This window comes from Loxodonta africana, chromosome 19, assembly GCF_030014295.1.
Source record: "Loxodonta africana isolate mLoxAfr1 chromosome 19, mLoxAfr1.hap2, whole genome shotgun sequence".
Taxonomy (NCBI): domain Eukaryota; kingdom Metazoa; phylum Chordata; class Mammalia; order Proboscidea; family Elephantidae; genus Loxodonta; species Loxodonta africana.
Window position 1 is genome coordinate 73,793,003 of NC_087360.1, and position 25,292 is coordinate 73,818,294.

General features: G+C 37.1%; 1 protein-coding gene across 3 annotated transcripts in view; it reads right to left on the minus strand.

Annotated features, from left to right (window-relative positions):
* SGCZ (sarcoglycan zeta) overlaps positions 1–25,292 on the minus strand; it is a 354,876-nt gene that overhangs the window by 61,926 nt on the left and 267,658 nt on the right. For all 3 annotated transcript variants that reach the window (XM_064272869.1, XM_064272870.1, XM_064272868.1), the window contains one exon: positions 24,148–24,235. In XM_064272869.1, the coding sequence (XP_064128939.1) occupies positions 24,148–24,235 (88 nt within the window). The remainder of the gene's footprint in view (positions 1–24,147; positions 24,236–25,292) is intronic.

Genomic DNA, 25,292 nt, shown 5'->3' on the forward strand with positions numbered 1-25,292 from the left:
TCTAGTAGCATTAACTTGAAAGCTAGACTAATAGAAAGTTTGGATTAGAGAATGAGATATCCTAATCTAAAATGTCTAAGTTTAAGAATTTTCAGTCATTGGAAGGACCAAGTTGTTATCATGGGAGTGTGCAGTAACAGAGGAATAAATGTGAAGGTCATTGGAAGTGAGGACTGGAAATGCAATGCCCTCAAGTCCTCAAGGATCTTACAGCCTAGTAGGAGATACAGATAAAGGTGAAGGTCATTGGAAGTGAGCACCAGAAATGTAGTGCCCTCAAGTCCTCAAGGATCTTACAGCCTAGTAGAAGATACAGATAAAGGTGAAGGTCATTGGAAGTGAGCACCAGAAATGTAGTGCCCTCAAGTCCTCAAGGATCTTACAGCCTAGTAGAAGATACAGATAAAGGTGAAGGTCATTGGAAGTGAGCACCAGAAATGTAGTGCCCTCAAGTCCTCAAGGATCTTACAGCCTAGTAGGAGATACAGATAAAGGTGAAGGTCATTGGAAGTGAGGACCGGAAATGCAGTGCCCTCAAGTCCTCAAGGATCTTACAGCCTAGTAGGAGATACAGATAAAGAATCAGGTAATTACTACACAATACAGTCTGTACTATGATAGGCTGAATTAGCTGGCACTGGAATTGACTCAATGGCAATTTGTTTTAACTAGTGTGGTTGGAACACACAGTCAGAGCAAGTAAGTCAATCTTGGGGTGACTAGGGGCAGAAGGCACATGAGAGTAAGGTGCAAAGGAGCCCTAAGAGTTATCTAGGAAAACAGAACCTATAGCAAGAGTGTTCCAAGCAGAAATAATAACGTGAAAATATTTGGAGGAGAAAGAAAGCCTGATACATTCTGGAAACTGCAGATATATCTGAATTAATGGATGTTAACCCCCAATTTTTTTTTTTTTTTAACCCCATCTCTGAATCTGTCATTGGTTTCTGATTTTCTTTGCCACATTTTTGGATCTTTGACCAGCCAGAGCAGGGCATAGGAAGACATGCTGTGGCCTAGTAAGAAGGAGTCAGACTGGGGTAATTGGGTTTTCTTCTTTCTGCCAAGTGTATTCCTTGGAGATGGAGCTTGCTCTTCAGGCTCTTCTCACTCCATTTGGCACAGATTTTTGGGGGGGTGGGGGTGGGGGTGGGGAAGGGATAATACCCAGGCCTTCACTTGACACCAAACACCAGCATTACCCAGAACATGGAATGCTACATTCTGTCTGTTCTCTTATTTGAGAAGCCCAGGACTACCTTGATTGCACTTGAGTTGTTCTCAAGTCCTTCAAAATCAGTGTTGGTGGCTTTGCTGCAGCGGGTAAAGTAAGAACATGAGTTTTCTCACTTGGCTATATGGCCTATAACAAACATGAATCTATCTTTTAAGTTACATGCATCAGTCTTTACTCAACCACGTACAGACGTACGTAATATCCTAGGCATTTTAAAAAAAAAGAGAATCGTTCTCTGAGAAGACTACAAAATGACACTTGTCAAAGATTCACTCAAGCTTTCATTTGAAATCAACTCCCCCTCAACATGTTAAGTAGTCATTATGCAATGTTCTCTAGGGTGTTTTTCTTTTGTGTATTGTCAGGTCCTCAGAAAGCGATATCCTTGGATCACATTTTCCTTGCAACCTGCTAAAATGCTTTTTTAGTAAGTCAAGGTTTAATGCTATTCCTTGGCTTTTATGCAGAGGTTATACAAGAAATGTCCATTTGATAGATGTTTCTTAAATTTTTTGCAAAATCACGTTGCAAAACATTGTCCATTATGTCATCCAATGTTCCTTATGTAAAAATTAACCTACAGATCGGGGCCTGAAGAGAAGTTTTTCTCCCTAAATGAGCTAGTATCCTTTCTTTTAATCTGACAAAGAGAATTATATCATTGAATATGAACATTCTTGTTTGTTTTCGGTCTTGTTTTGCTTTTATCTAAGTGTGTCAGACAGCTCAGAATTAGTTTTAAGGCCCAACTACAGTCACTAGCTTAATGTAATTGAATATCATAATAATTTTATGGTATTTTAAACTTGTTGTTGTTAGGTGCCATTGAATTGGTTCTAACTCATAGCGACCCTATGTACAACAGAACCAAACACTGCACGATCCCGCACCATCCTCACAATAGTTGCTGTGTTTGAGCCCATTGTTGCAGCCACCGTGTCCACTGTGTCAATTTACCTCATCAAGGATCTTCCCCTTTTTTGCTGACTCTCTGCCAAGCGTGATGTCCTTCTCCAGGGACTGGTCCCCTCAGAGCGCATGTCCAAAATCTGGGAGATGAAGTCTCGCCATACTCTCTTCCAAGGAGCACTCTGGCTTTACTTCTTCCAAGACAGACTTTTTTGTTCTTCTGGCAGCCCATGGTATATTCACTATTCTTCACCAACACCGTAATTTAAATACATTAATTCTTCTTCCGTCTTCCTTATTCATTGTCCAGCTTTCACATGCATATGAGGTGATTGAAACATCCTGGCTTGGGTCACATGCACCTTAGTCTTCAAAGGGGCATCTTTGCTTTTCAACACTTTAAAGAGTACTTTTGCAGCAGATTTGCCCAATGCAATACGTGATTTTATTTGTTGACTGCAGCTTCCATGGGCATTGATTGTGGATCCAAGTAAAATGAAATCCTGAACAACTTCAATATGTTCTCCCTTTAACATGATTTTACTTATTGGTCCAGTGTGAGGACTTTGGTTTTCTTTATGCTGAGGTATAATCCATACTGAAAACTGTGGTCTTTGATCTTTATCAGTAAGTGCTTCAAATCCTCTTCACTTTCATCAAGCAAGGTTGTGTCATCTGCATAATGCAGGTTGATGGTGAGTCTTCCTCCAATATTGATGCCCTGTTCTTCTTCATATAGTCCAGCTTCTTAGATTATTTGCTCAGCATACAGATTGAACAGATATGGTGAAAGACTACAACCCTGACGCACACCTTCCTGACTAAACCACGCAGTATCCCCTTGTTCTGTTCAAACAACTGGCTCTTGGTCTATATACAGGTTCCTCATGAGCACAATTACGTGTTCTGGGATTCCTATTCTTCACAATGTTATCCGTAATTTGCTATGATCCACACAGTTGAATGCCTATGCATAGTCAATAAAACAGGTGAACATCCTTCTGGTACCTCTGCTTTCAGCTAAGATCCATCCAACATCAGCAATGATATCCCTCATACTCCATCCTCTTCTGAATCCAGTATGAACTTCTGGCAGTTCACTGTTGATGTACTGCTGGCAACTCGTATGTCATATTAATGATCCTGTTCAATAATTTTAGCATTCTTAAATTAGACTTTGCTATCTTTTTAAAATGAATTTTCCTGTTTAGATGCTTTGGAATATAGTAAACTACCAAATAACACTGGGAATTTAGCAATGCACTTCCAAAATAGTACAGCAATCCTCCTCAGAATGATCCTATGGTATTTTCCTCTGTTTTATACTGAAATAATTTAAGGGTCAGATACGTTAAGAAAATTGTCCAGTTTTCTTTTACTGAACTCGTTTCATAGTTTATATTAAAACCCAGTTCTTCTGAGTCCAAACTTACTGTTCTCTCCACTATATTATTGATTAAGAATTCCTTTATTATTTCATATTTCGAAAAGTACATTTTATGTAAAAATTATCTTCTTATGTTCTTAAATACATAAATTAACTTTAGTATTAGAAAATATTATACTTTTATAGCAGTTAGCTGAGTAATAACATCTTAGTTCCATTGGCATGCACCAGTATTTTCTAATCTTTAATGTTTACGTTATGGCATAAGAAAGCTCCAGAATTACTATTTATCACATCATTTATGTTGTAAAGATAACGTTTCATTTGAGCAAAGTTATGTGCTACTCAGGCAGCCAATTATTCAGTACTTTTTCTTTGCTGATTTAAAGAAATAGATGCATAAATAAATAAGCATACACATTAGAGTACACACACACAATTATTCAGTTAAACTTAAACAAAATTTAAATATCTTATACACTTAAAGAAAATTTAAATACATTAAAAGAGAATTGTAAAATGTTTGAAGTCCAGCTTTGCAGCTGTTACGTTAGAGATAATTTCATCTTCTGAGATTTGAAAGCATGGGCTTGAAATTTACGATACAACATGTACTAAGTTGTATCTAGTTTTAGGATAAAACTTTTACTAAAAACAGTTTCATTCTCTGTTCCTTTTCAAATGACACTCACAAAAGGCCATCAGCTCTGCTCTCCTCCCTATTGTGTCTAATACAGGTGATAAGAGTTTTACTCTAAATGCCTGTCATAGGAATGGGCCAGCTATTTTATTTCCGTAAATCAGATCATCTTTTCTTCAGCTGTACTTGATTCATTTCAGGCAGTTTGGTGGCGACTGCCACCTCCCTAGATTTGCGTCTCAGCCTCAGTGTCTTGCAGACAACGGGATATCAGGACAGGTCCCACGGTCTTCAGTTCATGGAAAGGCAAGTCCATTGTCCAGATGGGCATTTACTGTGTAGCCATGGCTCCTGATGTTCAGTCATTCATATCTGACTTTCCCACATTTTTATGGAGTACTACTCAAGAGGAGAAGCTACTTAAATATAAGTTGCTTACTGGTTTAATTTAGTGCCCTGCTTTCAAAAATCAACAATATATATAAGACTTCATGCACTGGAAAAGTATCATTTTTTAAAGAATAATGGAGAGTGATGCTTAAAAAATACTATATTTAGTATATTCTCTTTTTTTAAATTAAACTAGTTGAGTGTAGTCTGACTTTTGCAAATAGAGCACTAAATTAGCCATTTACACATATCGTTTTTAGCTAGTTTCTCAATTTAATATGATGATTTAAAAAACCCTGCTGAGAATGATTATTAATTGACCAAGCTAAATTAGAAAAAAAGAGTGAGTTCTTTAGCTAGCTTTAAAATTATTCTCCTACTATAGATTTGCTTTAGAATTCATTGCAATCATTTTAGGCTAATTGATCATATCACAAACATATTGGAAAAATAACAAAGAATTCAGAAAATAGAAACAGTCACAAACAACCTTTCTACATTAGAATATTAATGGCATATTTTTTTTCTAAATACCAGTCCAATCAACTTCTGCAGTCTGAAATTGACAGAATAGGCAATCAGGATGCATTGATAATTACTGGTGATTGGAATGCCAAAGTTGGAAACAAAGAGAAAGGATTGGTAGTTGGAAGACATGGTCTATGCCAGAGATCAGATGATAGAATTTTGCAAGACCAATGACTTCCTCACTATAAATATCTTTTTTCACCAACGTAAATGGAGGCTGTACTTGTGGACTTCCTGAGATGAAATACACAGGAATTGAATTGACTACATCTGGAAAAGAGACAATGGAAAAGTTCAATATCATGCCAGAATAAGACTAGGGGCCGACTGCAGAACAGACCATTCGTCAATTGTTCATATGCAGGTTCAAGATGAAACTGAAGAAAATTAGAACAAGTCCATGAGAGCCAAAGTATGACCTTGGGTATATCCTACCTGAATTTAGAAACATTTCAAGAGTAGATTTGATGAGTTGCACACCAATGACTGAAGACCAGAAGAGCTGTGGAATGACATCAAGGACACCACACATCAAGAAAGCAAGAGGTCATTAAAAAGACAAGAAAGAAAGAAAAGACCAAAATGGATGTGCAAAGAGACTCTGACACTAGCTCTTGAATGTTGCGTAGCTAAAGCGAATGGAAGGAATGATGAAATAAAAGAACTGAACAGAAGGTTCCAAAGGACAGCTTGAGAAGACAAAGTAAAGTACTATAATGACATGTGCAAAGACCTGGAGATAGAAAACCAAAAGAGAAGAACACGTTAGGCATTTCTCAAGCTTAAAGAACTGCAAAAAAATTTAAACCTCGAGTTGCAATATTGAAGGATTCTAGGGGGAAAATATTATACAACACAGGAAGTATCAAAAGAAGATGGAAAGAATACACAGAGTCACTGTACCAAAGAGAACCATTTCAGGAGGTAGCATATGATCAGGAACCAATGGTACTTAACATGCACTGAAAACACTGGTGAAAAACAAGGATCCACGAATTGATGGAATGTTGATTGAGATGTTTCAACAAACAGATGCAGTACTGGAAGTGCTCATTCATCTATGCCAGGAAATTTGGAAGACAGCTATCAGGCCAACCGATTGAAAGAGATCTATATTTATACCTATCCCCAAGAAAGGTGATCTAACCAAATGTAGAAATATTGGACAGTATCATTAATATCACATACAAGTAAATTTTGCTGAAGATAATTTAAAAGCAGCTACAGCATTACATAAACAGAGAACTGCCAGAAATTCAAGCTGGATTCAGAAAAGGACATGGAACGAGGGATGTCATTGCTGATGTCAGACAGACCCTGGCTGAAAGCACAGAATACCAGAAAGATGTTTACCTGTGTTTTATTGACCATGCGAAGGCATTTGACTGTGTGGATCATGACAAATTATGGATAATATTGGGGAGAATGGGAGTTCTAGAACACTTAATTGTGCTCATAAGAAACCTGTATGTAGATGAAGAGGCAGTCATTTGAATAGAACAAGGGAGTATTGCATGGCTTAAAGTCTGGAAAGGTGTGCTTCAGGGCTATATACTTTCACCATACTTATTCAATCTGTATGCAGAGCAAATAATCCGAGAAGCTGGCCTATATGAAAAAGAACAGGGTATCAGGATTGGAAGAAGGCTCATTAGTAACCTGCAATATGCAGATGACACAACCTTGCTTGCTGAAAATCAAGAGGATTTGAAGGACTTACTGATGAAGATCAAAGACCACAGCCTTCATCAGTATGGATTACACTTCAACATAAAGAAAACAAAAATACTCACAACTGGACCAATAAGCAACGTCATGACAAATGGTGAAAAAATTAAAGTTGTCAAGGATTTCATTTTACTTGGATCCACAATCAACACCCATGGAGGTAACAGTCAAGACATCAAAAGATGCCTTGCACTGGTAAATCTGCTGCAAAAGGCCACTTTAAAGTATTGAAAAGCAGAGATGTTATCTTGATGACTAAGGTGTACCTGAGCCAAACCACGGTGTTTTCAATTGCCTCATATGCACGTGAAAGCTGCATGGTGAATAACAAGGCCCAAAGAAGAATTGGCACTTTTGAATTGTGGTGTTGGCAAAGAATATTGAATATACCATGGACTGCCAAAAGGACCAACAAATCTGTCTTGGAAGAAGTAGTACCAGAATGTTTCTTAGCAGCACGGAGGGCAAGACTATGTTTCAGATACTTTGGACATGTCTCCAGGAGGGATCAGTCATGCTTGTTAGAGGGTCAGCAAAAAAGAGGAAGATCCACAATGAGATGGATTGACACAATGGTTGCAACAATGGGCTCAAGCATAACAAGGATTGTGAGGATGGTGCAGGACTGGGCAATGTTTCCTTCTGTTGTACATAGAGTCGCTATGAGTTGGAATTGACTCGACAGCACCTAACAACAACAACAACGACAGTACAATCAACATCGAACGAGTCTTTGGTTTTTATTTATTTTTGTAATGATTCTTTATTTAGTATATTAAAGCATAATGAACATACTTAAAATGCTCAGTTTAATTCTTCTTTTTACATGGTGGTGTTTGATTGTTAAATGAAAGCTATTGTTAGGTGCCATGGAGTTGGGCCTGACTCATAGCAATCCTTTATACAACAGAAGGAAACTCTGCCTGGTCTTGGGCCATCCTCACAATTGTTGTTATGCTTGAGCCATTGTGGCAGCCATTGTGAAAATCCATCTCGTTGAGAGTCTTTCTCTCTTTCACTGACCCTCTACTTTACCAAGCATGACGCCCTTCTTTAGGGACTGGTCCCTCCTGATAATATGTCCAAAGTATGTGAGATGAAGTCTCACCATCCTTGCCTTTAAGGAGTAGTCTGGCTGTACTTCTTCCAAGACAGATTTTTTTGTTCTTTTGGCAGCCCATGATATATTGAATATTCTTTGCCAACACCACAATTCAAAGGTGTCAATTCTTCTTCGGTTTACCTTATTCATTGCATGCATGTGAGGCAATTGAAAACACCATGGCTTGGCTCAGGTGCACCTTAGTCCTTCAAGTGACACCTGTGCTTTTTAATACTTTAAAGAGGTCTTTTGCAGCAGATTTGCCCAATGCAATAGGTCATTTAATTTCTTGACTGTTGCTTCCATGGGCATTGACCGTGGATCCAAGGAAAAAGAAATCCTTGACAATTTCAATCTTTTTTCCATTTATCATGGTGTTGCCTATTGGTTCAATTGGGAGGGGTTTTTTTTTTTTTTTTAAATGATGAGGTGTAATCCATACTGAAAGCTGGCTAGATGACCGATAATATATATATATGTCAAAGAAATAATTAGTTATCCTATGGTGTAATATTTCAAGAAGGGACATTTACGTGCAGTCTATCACAACCTCCCTAATATAGATTATAAATTCATGGAGGGAAGCAACTAGTTTTCTTTTGACCCAACCTCACACTGTCTTGCATAAGAACAGGCATTTGTTATGCAATTTTGGTACGAGTGTAAACCAGTTAGTGGTTGTGTACTACTTAATCCGTAAGATTTCCTTTCCCCTGAATAAGAAACTACTGAACTCTGTTTAAACACAGTAGGATACAATGTTAATGTTTCCTTCCTACAAAGAGAAAATGTAGCCAATTAAATCCAATCAAATTTCATTTACTCCAGAGGTTTCAATGCCCGTATTCAAAGTACTTCTTACTAACCATGTTTAGTTTAACATAATATAAACTCTTTATTGAACTCCATGAAGATGGGAGTCTGCCAATCAACCCATCAGCTCTATTGAAAGTTTCAGATGACAAAGTTCCATGCTGATTTCAATGGAGGAAAGATAATTTAACAGTAATACAGATAATTAACATGATTAACAAACATTTTAACACATGTACATCACTTATTTTAAAAACTTAATTATGTTGATTTCATGTAAAAATCTAGTACTGTAAGTAAGACTTTCACAAGGTGGTAATTTAGGACTCTGAATCAAACTGAAATTATTCTAAATGATTTCAATGGAGTCTAAAGCATGTATGGATAGACAAAATGAGACAAACGAATACAAATGGCTGATGTGAAAAAAAAATTTCAACCCTATGAACAACTTAAAAATGCAAATAAACAATGAGATGCCATTTCTATCAAATTAGTGGTACTTGTTTATTTTTATCGATTAAACTCAGTGATAGCAACGGTAAGTATAATTAGGCACTTTTACTCACTGTTTCTTGGAATAAAAATTGTTATTACTTTTATAAAGGGCAATTGGCAACATTTAATTGTATAATGACTTATCTGCTGTAAAAATTTTTTTTAAAAACTTGGTTTTACAATAAATTGGGATTTTATCCCAAGGAAACAATCTTGTATTCATATTAAGTTTTATATACAAGGATATTAACCACAACTTTACTTATAATAATGACATATTAGTAAAAGTATATTTCCCACATTATAGAATGTGCTTAATATTTTGTGGAATAACCAAAAAATGGAATACTCTGGGAACATTTAAAATCATATTTTTGAAGAACAGGAAGTGGGACACTGTAATATATTAAGTGAAAGCCTGTTAACAAATGTATGTTCAGTACAATTCCATTTTTGTTTAATATACCTACTTTTATAGTTCTATGATACATATTATAGAAAAAGATCCGTGTTGGGTATATATCAATATGTTAGTTAGTAAGAGTTGGGATCAAAGCTGTATTACTGTTTATAATTTTTCTGAATTTCATCAAATATTACAAATGGTTAAGCAAAATATAATTAGCTCATTGCATCTTATTAATTAGTTACTAAGGGAATAAAATATTAAATTTGATCTGAGTAAATGTATTCCTTGTTTCTTTCCTTCTACAGGAAATTGCTGCTATATTCTCAAAAAAATTGTAAAACTTTCATAATGCTTCTGATGTTTCATAAATTTATTATCATCGGTATCAAATTCTGAAAACATCATCACCATTTTCCTAGGCCACCAGGCTCACATCCTTGGGATAACTCTTAATTATTCCCTTTCTGGCTAACATAAAAAAGTATATGCTATGTATTCTTTTCATTTCCCATCTATATAATCTGTCTTGGAGGAAGTACAGCCAGGAAGATATACCGGCAGAGTGCTCCTTAGAAGTGCGGATGGCGAGATTTCATTTCACTTACTTTGGACATGTTATCAGGAGGGACCAGCTCCTGGAGAAGGGCAACATGCTTGGTAGACAGTCAGCGAAAAGACAGGAAGGCTCTCTGTGAGATGGATTGACACAGTGGCTGCAACAATGGGCTCAAACGTAGCAACGATTATGAGGATGGCACATGACCAGGCAGTTTCCTCCAGGTGAACATAGGGGCATTGTTGTTTGTTATTCTCAACAGTTAAATAACTCCATCATAACAGTACTCCTGGATTTTTGTGATAACCATTAACTGTTTTTTTGTATTCAGTATTTCTCAATGCAATCCAATACCATACCTGCTCGCATTTGGCAAGACTCTGGGTTTGAACTGAGAGGAATCCAACTCAATCTGTACTAGCAAAAACAACAACAAAACATGGCTAGATGACCGTTTCTCTAAGAGAATGTGTAGGTTATCAGAGTATTGTCTCTCAGCTCTACATTCACTCTGTTTGCCTGTTCTGTGAAAACGTCTCTGGACTCTTTAGATAACTGTCCTTTGCCAGCTCGCATGGTGTTCGATTCTGTCAGTAGAGGGCCCTGAAGATATACTGCAGGATGAAAGAGATTTGTGCTTCTTGGTCTGGTATGCTAGCTCTGCTCATGTCTGTGGTCTGCAGTCTCTCCTTTGTCCAGCTACTACAGCTTGGGTGGCTTCTCGGGCACCAGGATCCTATAGCACCTGGGGGTTAGCAGCACCTGGCAGCTAGCAGAACCTGGCAGTCAGCAACTTCCCATGGTATATGGTGGCCAGCAAAATCCAGCAGCCAATATCACCCAGAGGTCAACAGTTCCCCTGACACACCCTGCTATCCACAAGTGATTTCAAAGAAAATGGCCTCAGGGGAGACACCTCTCTGTGAAGTGATTTCCCTGGTATCCCTCCAAGTGCCAGTTTTCTGGCAAGATCATGAGGGCAGATATTCAGCAAGAGCACCGAAACTACTTCTCTGCCACTCACTGAGCCACAACCTGGAGGCAGGTGGGTGGGAGGTCCTTCGATGGGTGATCTAGCTCAGCCTCAGGAGAGTGGCTGCTCTTTGTATCTACTATCTCGCTATTATTTGGGATCTCTTTACTTTTTAACAGCCAATCCTTTGTTACTTCAATCCCCTGATATAGTTAATAATTCTTTATTTTAAGATTTCTGTGTTCAAATTTCCATGTGGTTTCTCTCTCCTAATTGGATCCAGACTAATACAGGGGTTTTCTGGCTTCAGGAATAGTTGGATCAAGGGATTCAAACAAGCTTAAGGATTCTATGATTCTCTTTGGACATTTTGGCTCTGCTTTTCTATATGTTGATTTCAGTCTGAGGTAGGCACGACCTTCCATCTGATGGCTGCCAGCAACTCCTGATTTATAGCTCATAAGAACAAAGATAGTAACTTTTTCACAGCAAAGGAATCATAGAGATAAATGTGATTGATTAAGCTTGAGTCTTGTACTCTTGGGTAATACAATCATAGTGGCAAAAGAGGTAGGACCATGTGATTGTTATCTCTATCAGCAAGGACATACAATAACATATCTACATTCAATTTCACACTAATTTTTCCCATCTCTGAAATCCCTCAGCTAAAATTGAATTCTTTTGGCATTTAATTATAAAATATCTTGCATAATTGTTTACTTGTTTTGGCATTTTACTTGCCTTATATCCAGGAGCCCTGATGATACAGTGGCTAAAATGCTTGGCTGCTAACCAAAGTGGGCAGTTGGAACCCACAAGCAACTGCATAAGAGAAAGATGTGGCAGTGTGCTTCCGTAAAGATTTATGGCCTTGGAAAACCTATGGGACAGTTCTACTCTGCCCTGTAGGGTTGCTATGAGCCAGAATCCACTGGACAGCGGTGGGTTTGATTTTGGTTTTGTCATAGCAAAGGCTATTAAAACACGAACACACACACATTACTGTTGAGTTGATTCCTAACTCAAGTTGTCAAAGATTTCGTTCTATTCGGATCAAAAATAATTGCCCATAGATGAAGCAGTGAAGTAATCAAAGGATGTGTTGCATTGGGCAAATATGTTGCAAAAGACTTCTTACAGAACAACAATATTGGAAATGAGATTTTCTTCTTCTCAAATCTCATGACATGAGAATAGGTAGATTCTACATATTCTGTCTTGCAAGAAGTACAGCCAGAATGCTCCTTAGAAACAAGAATGGCAAGACTTCATCTCAAGTACTTCAGACATGCTGTCAGGAGGGACCAAACACTGAAGGACATCATACTTTGTAGAGGGTCAGCAAAAGAGAGGAAGGTCCCCAATGAGATGGGCTGACACAGTGGCTGCAAGGATGGGCTCAAGCATAGCAACGACTGTGAAGATGGCACGGGAGCAGGCAGTGTTTTGTTCTGTTGTACATAGGGTCGCTATGAGTCAGAATTGACTTGACAGCATCTAACAACAAGAGCAACAACAGATATTTTGAGACCTTAACTTGGTCTAATTCCAGAAAGACCGAAGTAAAGGAGGGTGGAATATCAATCATTCAGCAAACCACGGGTCAGTAGGCATTTGGAAAACAGAGCAGCAGACGTGTGAACTCAGAATGGGAACATTCAAAACAAGCTCATGTTCCTTTTTTCATTACACTATTGGGCAATGATGGATGAATGGATGTATAGGGCTAGATATTCTTGATATAAAACAAATGTATGAAGAAATATCTACAGATAATCTCAAGGGAAAGATAGCAAAGGAGTTGCAAGTACAATTAAGTGAATTTAGAGCTGATTATTTTACTAAAGAATACCATGCAAAGGATTGATGAGATTGATGGCAAGCCTGGGATGGTTTCAAGAATCCGTGTTAATACTGCTTTCTCATCAGGAGGAGCATACTGTCAGGATTTTAATAAATACAATAAATACTTGGAAATAGAATTGTTATGGTTCATATTCCCTCTACCTATGTTTAATTTTTTGTTCCCACTGTGCTTTTTTCTGGTGTTTGCACTACTGGACTTGGAATTTCTCCAAAACTACCCATAGGAGTAGACACAAAATATAAAGTGAAAATTAAGAGAAAAAAGTTAATGTCATTAATGGACCTAGACCGTTATAAGTAATGGGCCTCCCACAGTTTTTCTCCCTCTACCCCCTGACCAGGCAATTAGTCCTGGTCTTTAGTAGTCTGGGCTTGACTGAGACATCATTTAGAGACCCTGTTACTGAAGTAAACAATCTTTTGCATACATGCGGATCCCTAAATTTTATTTAGCTTCCTACCTCCAGATGTTTTTGGATAATTAGTCCCATAACCTTACACTTGTGAACATTATGCACCATTAGTCAACTTTCCAGAGGCAAGTTCTTATTAAGGCCGATATGTAATTGTGTGTTCAATGAGTCAATTATATATGGAATTCAAATGCACCTGCAATTCTGAGGTCCCACAAAGCTTGGTTAAGTGTATAAAGCTATAGACTCATTGATTTCAGCTAAGTTATGTAGCTGTAAGCTCTAATTAAATACCTAAAATACGAAGTTCAAAGCCATTATATTTTTCTATTTTGTTTTCTTTATTCTACTGTTATTCTTAAATGAGCTCTGTAATCATCATTTTTCTTTTGCTACAATCTTTTTAATGCTAAAATTAAAGAACTCAGCTATTTTCATAGCATACCTTGAGTAGCTTTATATAATCCTAAAACAAAACAAAACAAAACAAAAGCCCAATGTTGTCAAGTCGATTCAGACCCATACTGACCCTACAGGACAGAGTAGAAGTGCCCCACAGAGTTTCCAAGGAGTGCCTGGTGGATTCCAACTGCTGACCTTTTTGGTTAGCAGCTGTAGCACTTAACCACTGAGCCACCAGGGTTTCCTATGATATACAATCATAGGATTAATAAAATGATTGTTCATCTTTTAGTGCATTCCTTGGTATTGTCAGCTTAAAAATAATTCTTGCATTATGTTTACATAAAACAAGTATCTCTTTTTATCAACTTATGAAGAGATGAACTGGCTTAGATGATGCTCAGATGAGTAAGTGTGACGCTTTCATAATACTTTAAAAAACAGCCTTCGTTTCTCATTTTATCCTATCCCATCATTTTCTAAAATACTTAACAGTAGGTTTACTTTCTCAGTGACTTAAGACATTATTACCTAAGAGCACATTTCAGAACACACATATTTTGCCCAGAAAGGAAGAAGGTTTAAAGAGGTATTTCCATCTTTCGAAGCGTTACTAACCCCTATACTACACGAGTGCAGTCTGTTTTGGCAGATTGGCTACCAGTAGTCTTGAGAAGTAGGGGCCAGCACCCTGCAGGCGTTGTCTTCATGACCGTAACACAGACAACTTTTAAGTGGAGTTGACCCGGTAGAACTCCAATGAGTAATTCCAGGTAAGGGCATGGGGTACCAGGAAAGGGAAGGAGGACCAAACCAAAAAACCAAACCTGTTGCCCTTGAGTTGATTCTGACTCATAACCATCCTACAGGACAGAGTAGAACTGACCCATAGGGTTTCCAAACAGCACCTGGTGGATTTGAACTGCCAATCTTTTGGTTAACAGCTATGGCTCTTAACCACCATGCCACCAGGGTTCCCAAAGGTTGGAAATGACCAGCAAAACCATCTATGTCACGCTTTGGCCTAGGCCTTCCAGGGACAACAATTCCTGATATTCCTTGATTCTACACTTCTATCTTCACAAATACTTGAGAATTTAATGAAATATTTGTGACAATCCATTATTTTCTTTCTGTTTTTAAAGCAATAACAAACAGTAACTGACTCCAGTGTACTGAGTCAGTCCGTTCAAACGATAGTAAAAAATATCCCACTAATATAACTTTTTTAAAACTACGCCCATTGGTGTCTTTCCTTCAAAGACATTATGATTTTCATCGTATCTGAATTACATGGATTGAGGGTGCTGATTTCTAAGAGTCCCATCCTTCTCCTTATATCATAGGCATCTACTTCAATTCCAATTTTCCCAAACTGATTAATAGTACCACTGAGCTCTTAAAATCAACAATGTATTTAATCATTAAAAAGATATGTGATTTTAAACCTGAGTGTTTTGTTGATCTCTGCTGTAAGATCGCACAGCCTATGCTGCAGAAAAATACCCATTAACCTGTCCCAAACCATTACAACAGTAAAAAAAAAGTCAATGACAAAATACAGAAACTTGGTACGTGAGAGTAATCTATAACCTCCTACTTTTTTATGTCCTACACCATCTGCAGTCAATTAAGTGATTCCCAGGTGTTCACGGTAATTGCTTTAACACAAGATTGCATGTCACTTTAGGGGTCTTTAAATATTTATTATAAAACCCTCATCTACATTTTTCTCCTTTCATTTGGGGACAAAACATGCCGATGTGTAGTTCTGAGAAAAAATAAGCTGATGGGACTTCTCGAAACCTTCCATAGATTCAATTTCATTTAAAAATATTTTGTAAGCAAAATTTTGATGAAAAGTAAAAACGTCACAAAAATGCTGATTTACTCATGTCTACTTACCACCCTCATTTTAAATTTGAGAGCAAAAATAAGTACCTATCATGTATGGCCAAGACATCAAAGAATCAAATCGGGTTTCATTTTGCTAGGACTAGTGAATATTGAGGAATGTAATGGACCAGAAGATTCGACACCTAATTTCCCTCTCTAAAGATGAGAAATAGTTTCTCACTTTTGGATGTAGCCTGGAAAGAACCATGGCCATTTAGCATATTGCCTTATATCACAGATAAGGAAAGTAAAACCCAGATGCTCGGTCAAGTGTACAGAGTTATTTACATACATAACTCATCGAAATCGTAATCACTAACATACCCATAACCAGAGCTGCACGTATATTAACCAGAAACCAGATGTTGTCAAGTCAACCCTGACTTATGGCAAACACACGTGTGTCAGGGTAGAATGATGCTCCTCAAAGTTTTCAAGGGCTGAGTTTTCGGAAATAACCCAACAGGACTTTCCTTTGAGGAAACTCTGAGGACCTGAACTTCCAACCTTCAGCTAGCAGCCCAGAGCCTTACGTGTCTGTACCACCCAGGGACTTATTCATCTTTCACCTCAGCTCTATGAGGCGGATGCTCATGTTATCCCACAGAAATGTGGAGAGGATGCCCAGAGAGGAAAAGACACTTCCATGATGTCACACAGCTGGGGAGTAGCAGACCTGGAATATAGGTAGCTCCAGAATCCATGCTATTAGCCATTAAAAAAATACTTTCTTCCTAAAACTAGGTTCTGAGAAATCCTTATTCCCAGGTGAAAATGTTTATAACAGTTTGCTGTACAAACCACACGATTATCCCCCGTAGTATTGTTACCAGTGAAAATCCATCATTCTTCTATTTGAAAAATAATAATTTTCATTGAATGTATGTTCTGATTTTCTTTGCTTTTCTTCAACATTTCTTTTTTAGTTGGTAACCAAAGTGCCCTTCTAACAAGCGTGCTATGTGCCTAATATTGTGAAATCTTTGGATATGTGGATCAACCTGAATTGTGGAATGTTAGAAATTGAAAATATTGAAAAGCTAGTAGACCTTGCTGTATGTTAAATTTTTAATGGTAACATAGGTTCCTTTATAATTATGTCATTCATTCAGTGTTTGCATTACTGAGATATTATCTTGCCATGGTAGGTGGCTAGTAAATATTTTTTGGAAAGCTCCCAGACTCAAACAATCTCAGAGGGTTGTTACACGAAGTGAAATGTGGATTTCTCAATGAATCTGCCATGTGTGCTTACAGTCTCAGAACTGCTTATCTAAAAGTAGTCCTGCCTTTGCTTCCTGGTATTTTCCTTACACCAACTGTGGGGAAGTAAACGTATTTGTGTGTGTGTGTGTTAGTGTCTTTGGTTTTTACCAAAGGATGTCAGTTTTACTACCAGTGTACTTTATTTTCGAAATGAAAACATCCAGCCATAATTGCCAACATTTTGCATGCTCACTTCGTCTGACCGATGGCAAGCTCAGGTGAAAGGCAGTGCCATTTAAAAAAGAAGAAGAAGAAAAAAAAAAAAAAACCCAAAAAACCCAAACCCCTTGCCTTCGAGTCGATTCTGACTCATAACGACTCTCTTGTATGATGCAGCAATGCCATCTAAGGAATGTTTAAAAGACCAACCTATCAGCTCTTTCAGGTAAGTCTAGGTTTTTATCCCTGAATTAGGTTGAACTAACAAACGTGTTATCATGTTTCTCAGGCCACCTACTAAATTATTTTATCTGACTATACTTTGTTGGAAAACTTGGTGGTGTAGTGGTTAAGAGTTTGGCTGCTAACCTAAAGGCTGGCAGTTCAAGTTCTCCAGGTGCTCCTCGGAAACTCTATGGGGCAGCTCTACTCTGTCCTATAGGGTTGATATGAGTCAGAATCCACTTGACAACGATGGGTTTTTTGGTTTTACACTTTGTTATCATGCTCTCACCTTTCTTCAAAGTATTTTACCACAGCTTTGTGCGATGTAATGCTTCTTTTGATATAAAGTTGTAGAAAATAGTTCACACTGGATAATCCACGTTTGTTTTGATTAAGCATCTCATTCCGTATATGTGAGAAGAACACTTTGATTTTCCACCAGAATCTCCTATATGTCCTCCAAAAGCATCATTAGATCATGGCAATGGTTGTATTTCCCTTTACAGTTAGTACCAGAAAATCAAAGTAGGTTGTGTTATGAAATTAGTGACTCACTCTATGGGCTACAAATGGCTTTCATGTGGATAAAAATGCATACTAATAGAAGCATCTTTATTAGTTTATCTCCTTATAAACTTACTGTATTTTAAAAATAAATATTTTCTCCAATATATTATTAGTGCATGTTAACTAAAAAGAAAGAAAGAAAATAAATAACAACATTTTCCTCAGAGAATCCTGATTGTTTTTGTTGCTGTTAGCTGCCACTGAGTTGATTCAGACTCATGGCAACTCCATGCGTGCACAGGAGAACTGCTCCACAGGGTTTTCAAGGCTGTGACCTTTTGGAAGCAGATCACCAGTTCTGTCTCCTGAGGCAACTCTGGGTGAGCTGGAACTGCCAGGCTTTTGGCTAGTAGTCGAGCACTTAACTGCACGTGCCACCCAGGGACCCCCTAGAAAAACCTAAAGTTCAATTTTTCTTGTCAAATAAGTTTTCTCTTTAGGTTTAGAACTGACAGACAGCCCCTGGAAAGGTCAAGCAACCACACTGTCCCCTCTCCGGCACATCTACCTCTCTGGTCCCCTCTCCCTGGCTTTGGCTCTCTCACTAATTCCCCTGGGAATGAAGGCAAGGACCTCAGACCTCGGAAGAAACCAGAGTCTAAAATAGTCTATAACTATTTTCATTGAACTGTGGTGTTTAACCCTAAAAATGTGAAATATCAAAAGAAAACTAGTCCTAGATGTAAACATCACTTTGTTTTAATTGCTTCTAAATTATATTCTTTCTTATTACTATGCCATCAGGCTTATTTAAAGCAGCCATAACTATAGACGTCAAGGAATTGCTGAAGCAAGACAGAAAAAATGAGGAGTTATGGGTTGTAATTAAGGTTTTTATATAATTTGGATATGTCACTGATTTTTGATAAATGGAAATGAGAATATCAAAAATGAGTAAATGCTTCTGACAATAACAGCTAGCAGTTCCTAGCAGTTAATTCATACAGTAATTCAGTCTCCAAAATTTACTGAGCATTAAACAAGAATTATGATGACATAAGAGATCCCATTTGAAGCAAAAGATTTTGGCCTTATTAAGCACCCTCACTTGAAAATAAAAGATATTCAGAGTAATGACATTCCAATTTTTTAACACCCAATTAGCCTCAACATTTTACACAGATGTGGCATAGTGGAGCTTCTTGTCATGTTTAAGACAGAGGACCACATAAGTAACCATGCTCAGATACTTACTCAAAAGTTGTTGTTTTTCGATGGAAATCTAAATGTGAAGGCTATCTAAAACAAAAAGAAACCTATGTCTACGTTTTAGAATTATTCTTTGTTCATCTTTTCAGTTTATCCTTCTTTTTACTCTCTAACTTTAGAATAGAAACACTGGTGGTGCAGTGGTTAAGAGCTACCAGTGCTAACCAAAAGGTCAGCAGCTCGAATCTACCAGGTGCTCCTTGGAAACCATATGGGACAGTTCTACTCTGTCTATAGGGTTGCTATGAGTCGGAATTGACTTGATGGCAATGGGTTTGGTTTTTCGGTTTAGCTTTAGACTGATGACAGAAGCATATGAAAGAAAAAAAATCTTGTTACTTTTTAGTCAATGCTTGAAGTAAAATATATTTTATAACACAAGAAGAAAAAGCAATATATAACGTAATTCCTTAGCCAAGTTGGCTAAATGCTGTTGAAGAATAATCATTACACAGAGATCATCAATTATAAATTTCAAACTGCTTATAAACCAAAAACCAAACCAAATCCGTTGCCATCGAGTTGATTCCAACTTATAGCAACCATATAAGCAGAGTAGAACTGCCCCATAGGGTTTCCAAGGAGCGGCTGGTGGATTCAAACTGCTGACTTTTTAGTTAGCAGTCGAAACCTTAACCACTGAACCACCAGGGTAGTTTAAATCTGTTCTAATAAAGATCGGTATCATATTATTGGTAAATAAAATTCAACAATTTTTATGATAATGTGGAAAAAATCATTACATTTTTAGGGAATGAATTAACAGTATTTTTGCTAAGATTAGTGTTATGGACAAGTCTGTATCAAAGATACATGATGATATTTTATTTGCACTGCCCTGAAGAAATAATTTTTATTCTGTACATCATATTGTAGCATTCTCCTAAGTGAATAAGAAAACCTTCATAAAAATGGTGCATAATTCATATATTTTATTTGATGGAAATGTTATCATGAATAATATAAAACAACATGCCACCATCACATACCAGCATATAACCTAAAATTACATATTATTTTGTCACCTAGATAAAAAAAAAAAGAGGAGCCCCGGTGGCACAGTGGTTAAGTGCTCAGCTGCTAACTGAAAGGTCACCTGTTCAAAGCCACCAGTGGCTCCGAAGGAGAAAGATGTGACAGTTTGCTTCTGTAAAGATCATAGCCTTGGAAACCCTATGGGGCAATTCTACTCTGTCTTATAGGGTCGCTATGAGTTGGAATTGACTGGACCTCAATGGGTCTGGGTTTTTTATATATCTATATAAATATATAGATATAAATGTTTTAGTTTTCTCGTACGGCTATAGCAGAAATACCACAAGTGGATGGCTTTAACAAAGAGGAATTTATTCTCTCACGGTCTATTGGTGACAAGTGCAAATTCAGGGTGCTAGCTCCAGGGGAAGACTCTCTCTTTGTTGGCTCTGGAGGAAGGTCCTGGTCCTCAATCTTCCCTTGATCAAGGACCTTCACAGGCACAGGGATCCCATGTCCAAAGGACACATTCTGCTTCTGGAGCTGCTTTCTTGGTGGCATGGGGACCCCAATTCTCTGCTTGCTTCCCTTCCCTTTTATCTTTTGAAAGATAAATGGTAGTGCAAGCCACACCCCAGGGAAACCCCCTTTACATTGGCTCAGGGATGTGGCCTGGGTAAGGTTGGTGTTACAATCCCACCCTAATCCTCTCAACATAAATTTACCATCATAAAATGGAGGACAGCCACACAATACTGGGAATCATGGCCTAAGCAAGCTGATACATTTGGGGGGGGGGCATAAAGGAATTCTCTGCTCACAAACATAGTCATTTTGACCTGGAGAATGATTCTGAGACTTGTTTGGGAAAGCCCTTATTTTTTCTTCAGAGTCTTACCTCCTGGAATCTTGTACTTTCTTTAACCACTTCCCAGGTACAATCTCATTTTTCTCTTCCAGCTTTATTTTAAGAAGAGAACTTTGGAGGAAGAAATCTTGAGTACCTTAATCTCTTCTGATGCTATGAAGGTCAGGAAAAATTAGAATCTTAGATTTCATGGGCAAATTTGGATAATATCTGGTTAAATTTAATATAAAGTCTGGAACTCTCTAAGTATACAATATTTGTCCAATTTATTTTTCTTACCCAAAGTCTAAAAATATTTAGATTTAGTTTTGATTGTGCTTGGGTTGGTATTTGTATAAAATACTTTGTTTGCATTCTTGAATTAGAAATAATATTGGTTCATATTCCTTGACTTCATCTGGATTTAGACTCAACTGGCTGGGTCTGCCTAGCCCCCAGATTACGCATATCGCTGTGAATTAAATTTATAGAAAATTAGTCTTATAAAGAAAGAGAAGGGTAGGGTACAAGGCAGATAGGTATTTGCTTTGCTGAGCCATTGTTCAAAAAAATGGTACGAATAACTATCCATAAGGGAGATTTTACTTTCCTGTTATATTCCTCCAAATGTCGAGAACAATTCAGTCTGCCACACTGGTAAAACTGATCATAGTTTTCTAACAGTAATTGATATATTTGGGAGTAGAAATTAGAATTATATTACTTAGAAAATGAAGACTAACTGAATATATTTTTCATAAATATTAGCCCATTTGGTGGTAGTATATTTAAAAAAATATTTCAAACTAGTGTCATTCCTATACTATAATCATGACCGTGCCCTAAAACAAGAACAAAAAGAAAGAAAAAAGATGTTTAAAACACTATTTTATGTCAGTACAATCAAAATTCGAGTCTTTAAGAATGAAGGCTATTTGCCTGCATTTTTGAATTCCCCCTAAATATCTTCCAATTCTGCCCAAAGGTAATTTTATCATGCCGTAATTCCAAAAATGTTTACACGCATCCGATGTACTCTCAGTGATGCGTTTTGTACCATATCTTTGCAAAAGTAATCCAGCCTCTTTACTGTAATTGCTATCACAGAGATACCTGGATTGAAAGTCCTTATGAATTACCCACACTATAGCCATCTACGTTTAATGTAAGTGATGCCAGTAATTACGGTCACCATTATCACGCGAATAACGACAGCCGCCATATGTTACTTGCCTGCCATTTGCAGACACTGAAGTTGCCCTAATTCTTATAATGGCATTCAAAGTAAATGCCATTATCACTATTTTATAGATGAGAAAACTCAATCTTGGAGAGAGAAATTAACTTTTTGGAATCCGTACAGGTACTAATTAGTCCCATATGGTTTGACTTCAAGTGTGGCTACATTCTCCCCTCCCCTTCAGGGATGTCTTCTTTCCTCTGTTTAGTGAAAAAATGCAAAGCAGTGGGAAGATGAAAGACAACAACAACACGCCCACGAGACCAGGACGTTAGAGAGTTTTTAATTTCAACTTCACTGGAATAAGTGTGTCTCCAGCCACAGAAGTAATCTGCTCCACACCATTAATTTAGTGATTTGCTTCATTCAGAACAAGGTGGAATCTCTCCTCTCTCTTTGTCTTTCTCTTTCTGGTTTTCACCAGTTTCTTCACCAGTGGGCAAATATTAATACAATGTTAAACTCAGTTTGGAAGGATGATTGAAAATACAGACATGATAGTCTTATTCCCTGTGTTTCCTGCAGGGAAGGAAGCAGCAAAATGCAAACAGTATTTGATTATATTTCTTATTATCAAAATGCCACTTTGCTCTGCAGGCAGGAGTTGTGCAGCTACTGAGCTTGGCAGCGGACTTTGGAATATTGTCTTTGCTTAATTTACATTTTGACCTTTCTACTAAGGGCATCTTTTTATGTTCAGAACTGAATGCAAAAGGAAATTCTAACTGGCTAAAGGGCTCTCAATTTTAAGAAAGTTATGATGCGGAAAATCTGCCCGGTTTAGGCCTGTTTCTGCAGTCCCCCAAAAGTGACAGTGAATTGAGCATGAACGTTTAAGGGAGGGCCTGGTGCTTGTGAATCTGCTCTACATCCACAGATATATTATTTTCTCTAATTAATTTGCAATATAGCCCCTTTGTAAAGGCTATCCAACTATAGCAATTAATAGATATCTAACAATCAGTTTTATTATGCAAAGAAACGAGTTCAATAAAATGTAATTATCACAAATAAATGCAATTATATTTTTAGAAAATACATTTATACTAAAATATAAGTTCTCTTTTTTTTGGCTTCACTAAGGCAAAGAACAAATTTAAAATGCTTCATATATTCACAAAGGAAGTAGAAAGAATCAAATTCAAGTTTATGAACCCAAAATTTCAAAACTCCTATTTTTGTATAATTTAAATAGAAGTATTGGAAATATATATTTGCATTTAAATGACAGTGGACTTTTAACTTGCCTTTCTTCCTATTAAAATTGAGTCAAATAAAAAAGCCTTATACTTGGACATGATAATATGAATAACTCTATTTAAATATTTACTTGATAATAGGGAAAATACTAATTATATTTTGTTACTAGTTCATATGTATAACTTCTAAAACCTATAAACCTTAAAGTATAGATCATTTCAACAGGAAATTTATAAGTAATTGATACATGTTATTAATTATACTCAACTCTTTCATCTATACTAGTTCATACAAGTAAATAAATATTATAAAAATTAATTGAAAACCAACACCCTAAAACAGCAGATGCATAGACCCCATAATGGTAAATCATTCCACATGTTTATTTAAGTCTAGTTAATATAATTCAAGATATATTATGGAAACATTCACTAGGTAAACAGTAGATTTCATAATTCAAAAGTAATGGACAGCAAAATAAATGCGGCTTTGTCTCCTGAGAACACACCGACAAGAGTAATAACCACGAAAAAGACAGAACCATGACCAGCCTTATGACAAGCTAAATTATGAGAAAATAATTGGCTATAATAGGATGTCTAGTTATATATGTTAAAAAAGTAGCATACTTTTAATTTTCCCAATTTAAAGACCCACAGAGTTTTACATGAAGGTAAGATTTGAACAACATTTACCCACAAACACTTACCTATTGTCAACTGTCCAGTTAGCTGCCCCATGTGATTTCTTGCGTTCACTGTTACATTCCTGTCAGACTGTAAGACCAGTGGACTATCCTGGGAAACACGTATAAAATAAACACATCAAATAGAAGTATTACCAAAACCTAATACATACAATTATACTGTTTTTGTTTGGGTATTACCAAAATTACATTCTTTCATTTTATATTAGACAATTATGTTAACACCCCAAACATTGACTGAAAAATATAAACATAACCAAAAAAAAAAACCCAAACCCAGTGCCGTCGAGTCGATTCTGACTCATAGCGACCCCATAGGACAGAGTAGAACTGCCCCATAGAGTTTCCAAGGAGCGCCTGGCAGATTCGAACTGCCGACCCTTTGGTTAGCAGCTGTAACACTTAACCACTACACCACCAGGGTTTCCTATAAACATAAGGGTGGCTCATAATAACTACTTGCAAAATAGGAAGGTTTCTATTTTGAGAAGAAGGCATTAATTAACTCTTGGGTGGAAGCATTTCCAACTCTACTGATTGCTATATGTGAAAGGTATAGTAACTCATATCCTTCCCATCTCCCAAAGGCATATATACCTGTTCATGCAGATACTTTGGACTCTGTCCAAATGGGGAAGTTGCTTTTTAAGTTTAACTTGCAACTTGAAGATTGCAGCTTAATCATCGCTTCTTCAAACATGCCTCCCCTGTTCATGTAACTATCAACTCTAAAACTCCATTTATTTCATTCAAAGCACTTATTTTGCTCATGTGTTTTTGTTTGTTTTCATCTCAAGAGGAAATATCCACAGGAGAAGAACCATGTCAGTCATGTACACGCAGTTATAGTCTCAGTACTTAGCATACTGCAGAAGGTAAAGCAGTTATTAGCTGCTCATTGAGTGATAAATAAGTCTGCCTCAAAATTGATATGATCCGCTTTATATAATTCATGTGGATATGCTTTGTAGCTCATACAACAGTTTAGGTAAGGAGGTATATGGGATATGAGATGCTTGCTTGGAAATTCTCTTTTAGGATATACAGTCTCAGTAAGATGTTGGTATTTATCACTAATTTTGCGCTTAGCAGTAAAATAATTTATTGAGAGAAAATATCGCTGCTTGAGGAATCTGCATACTAATATT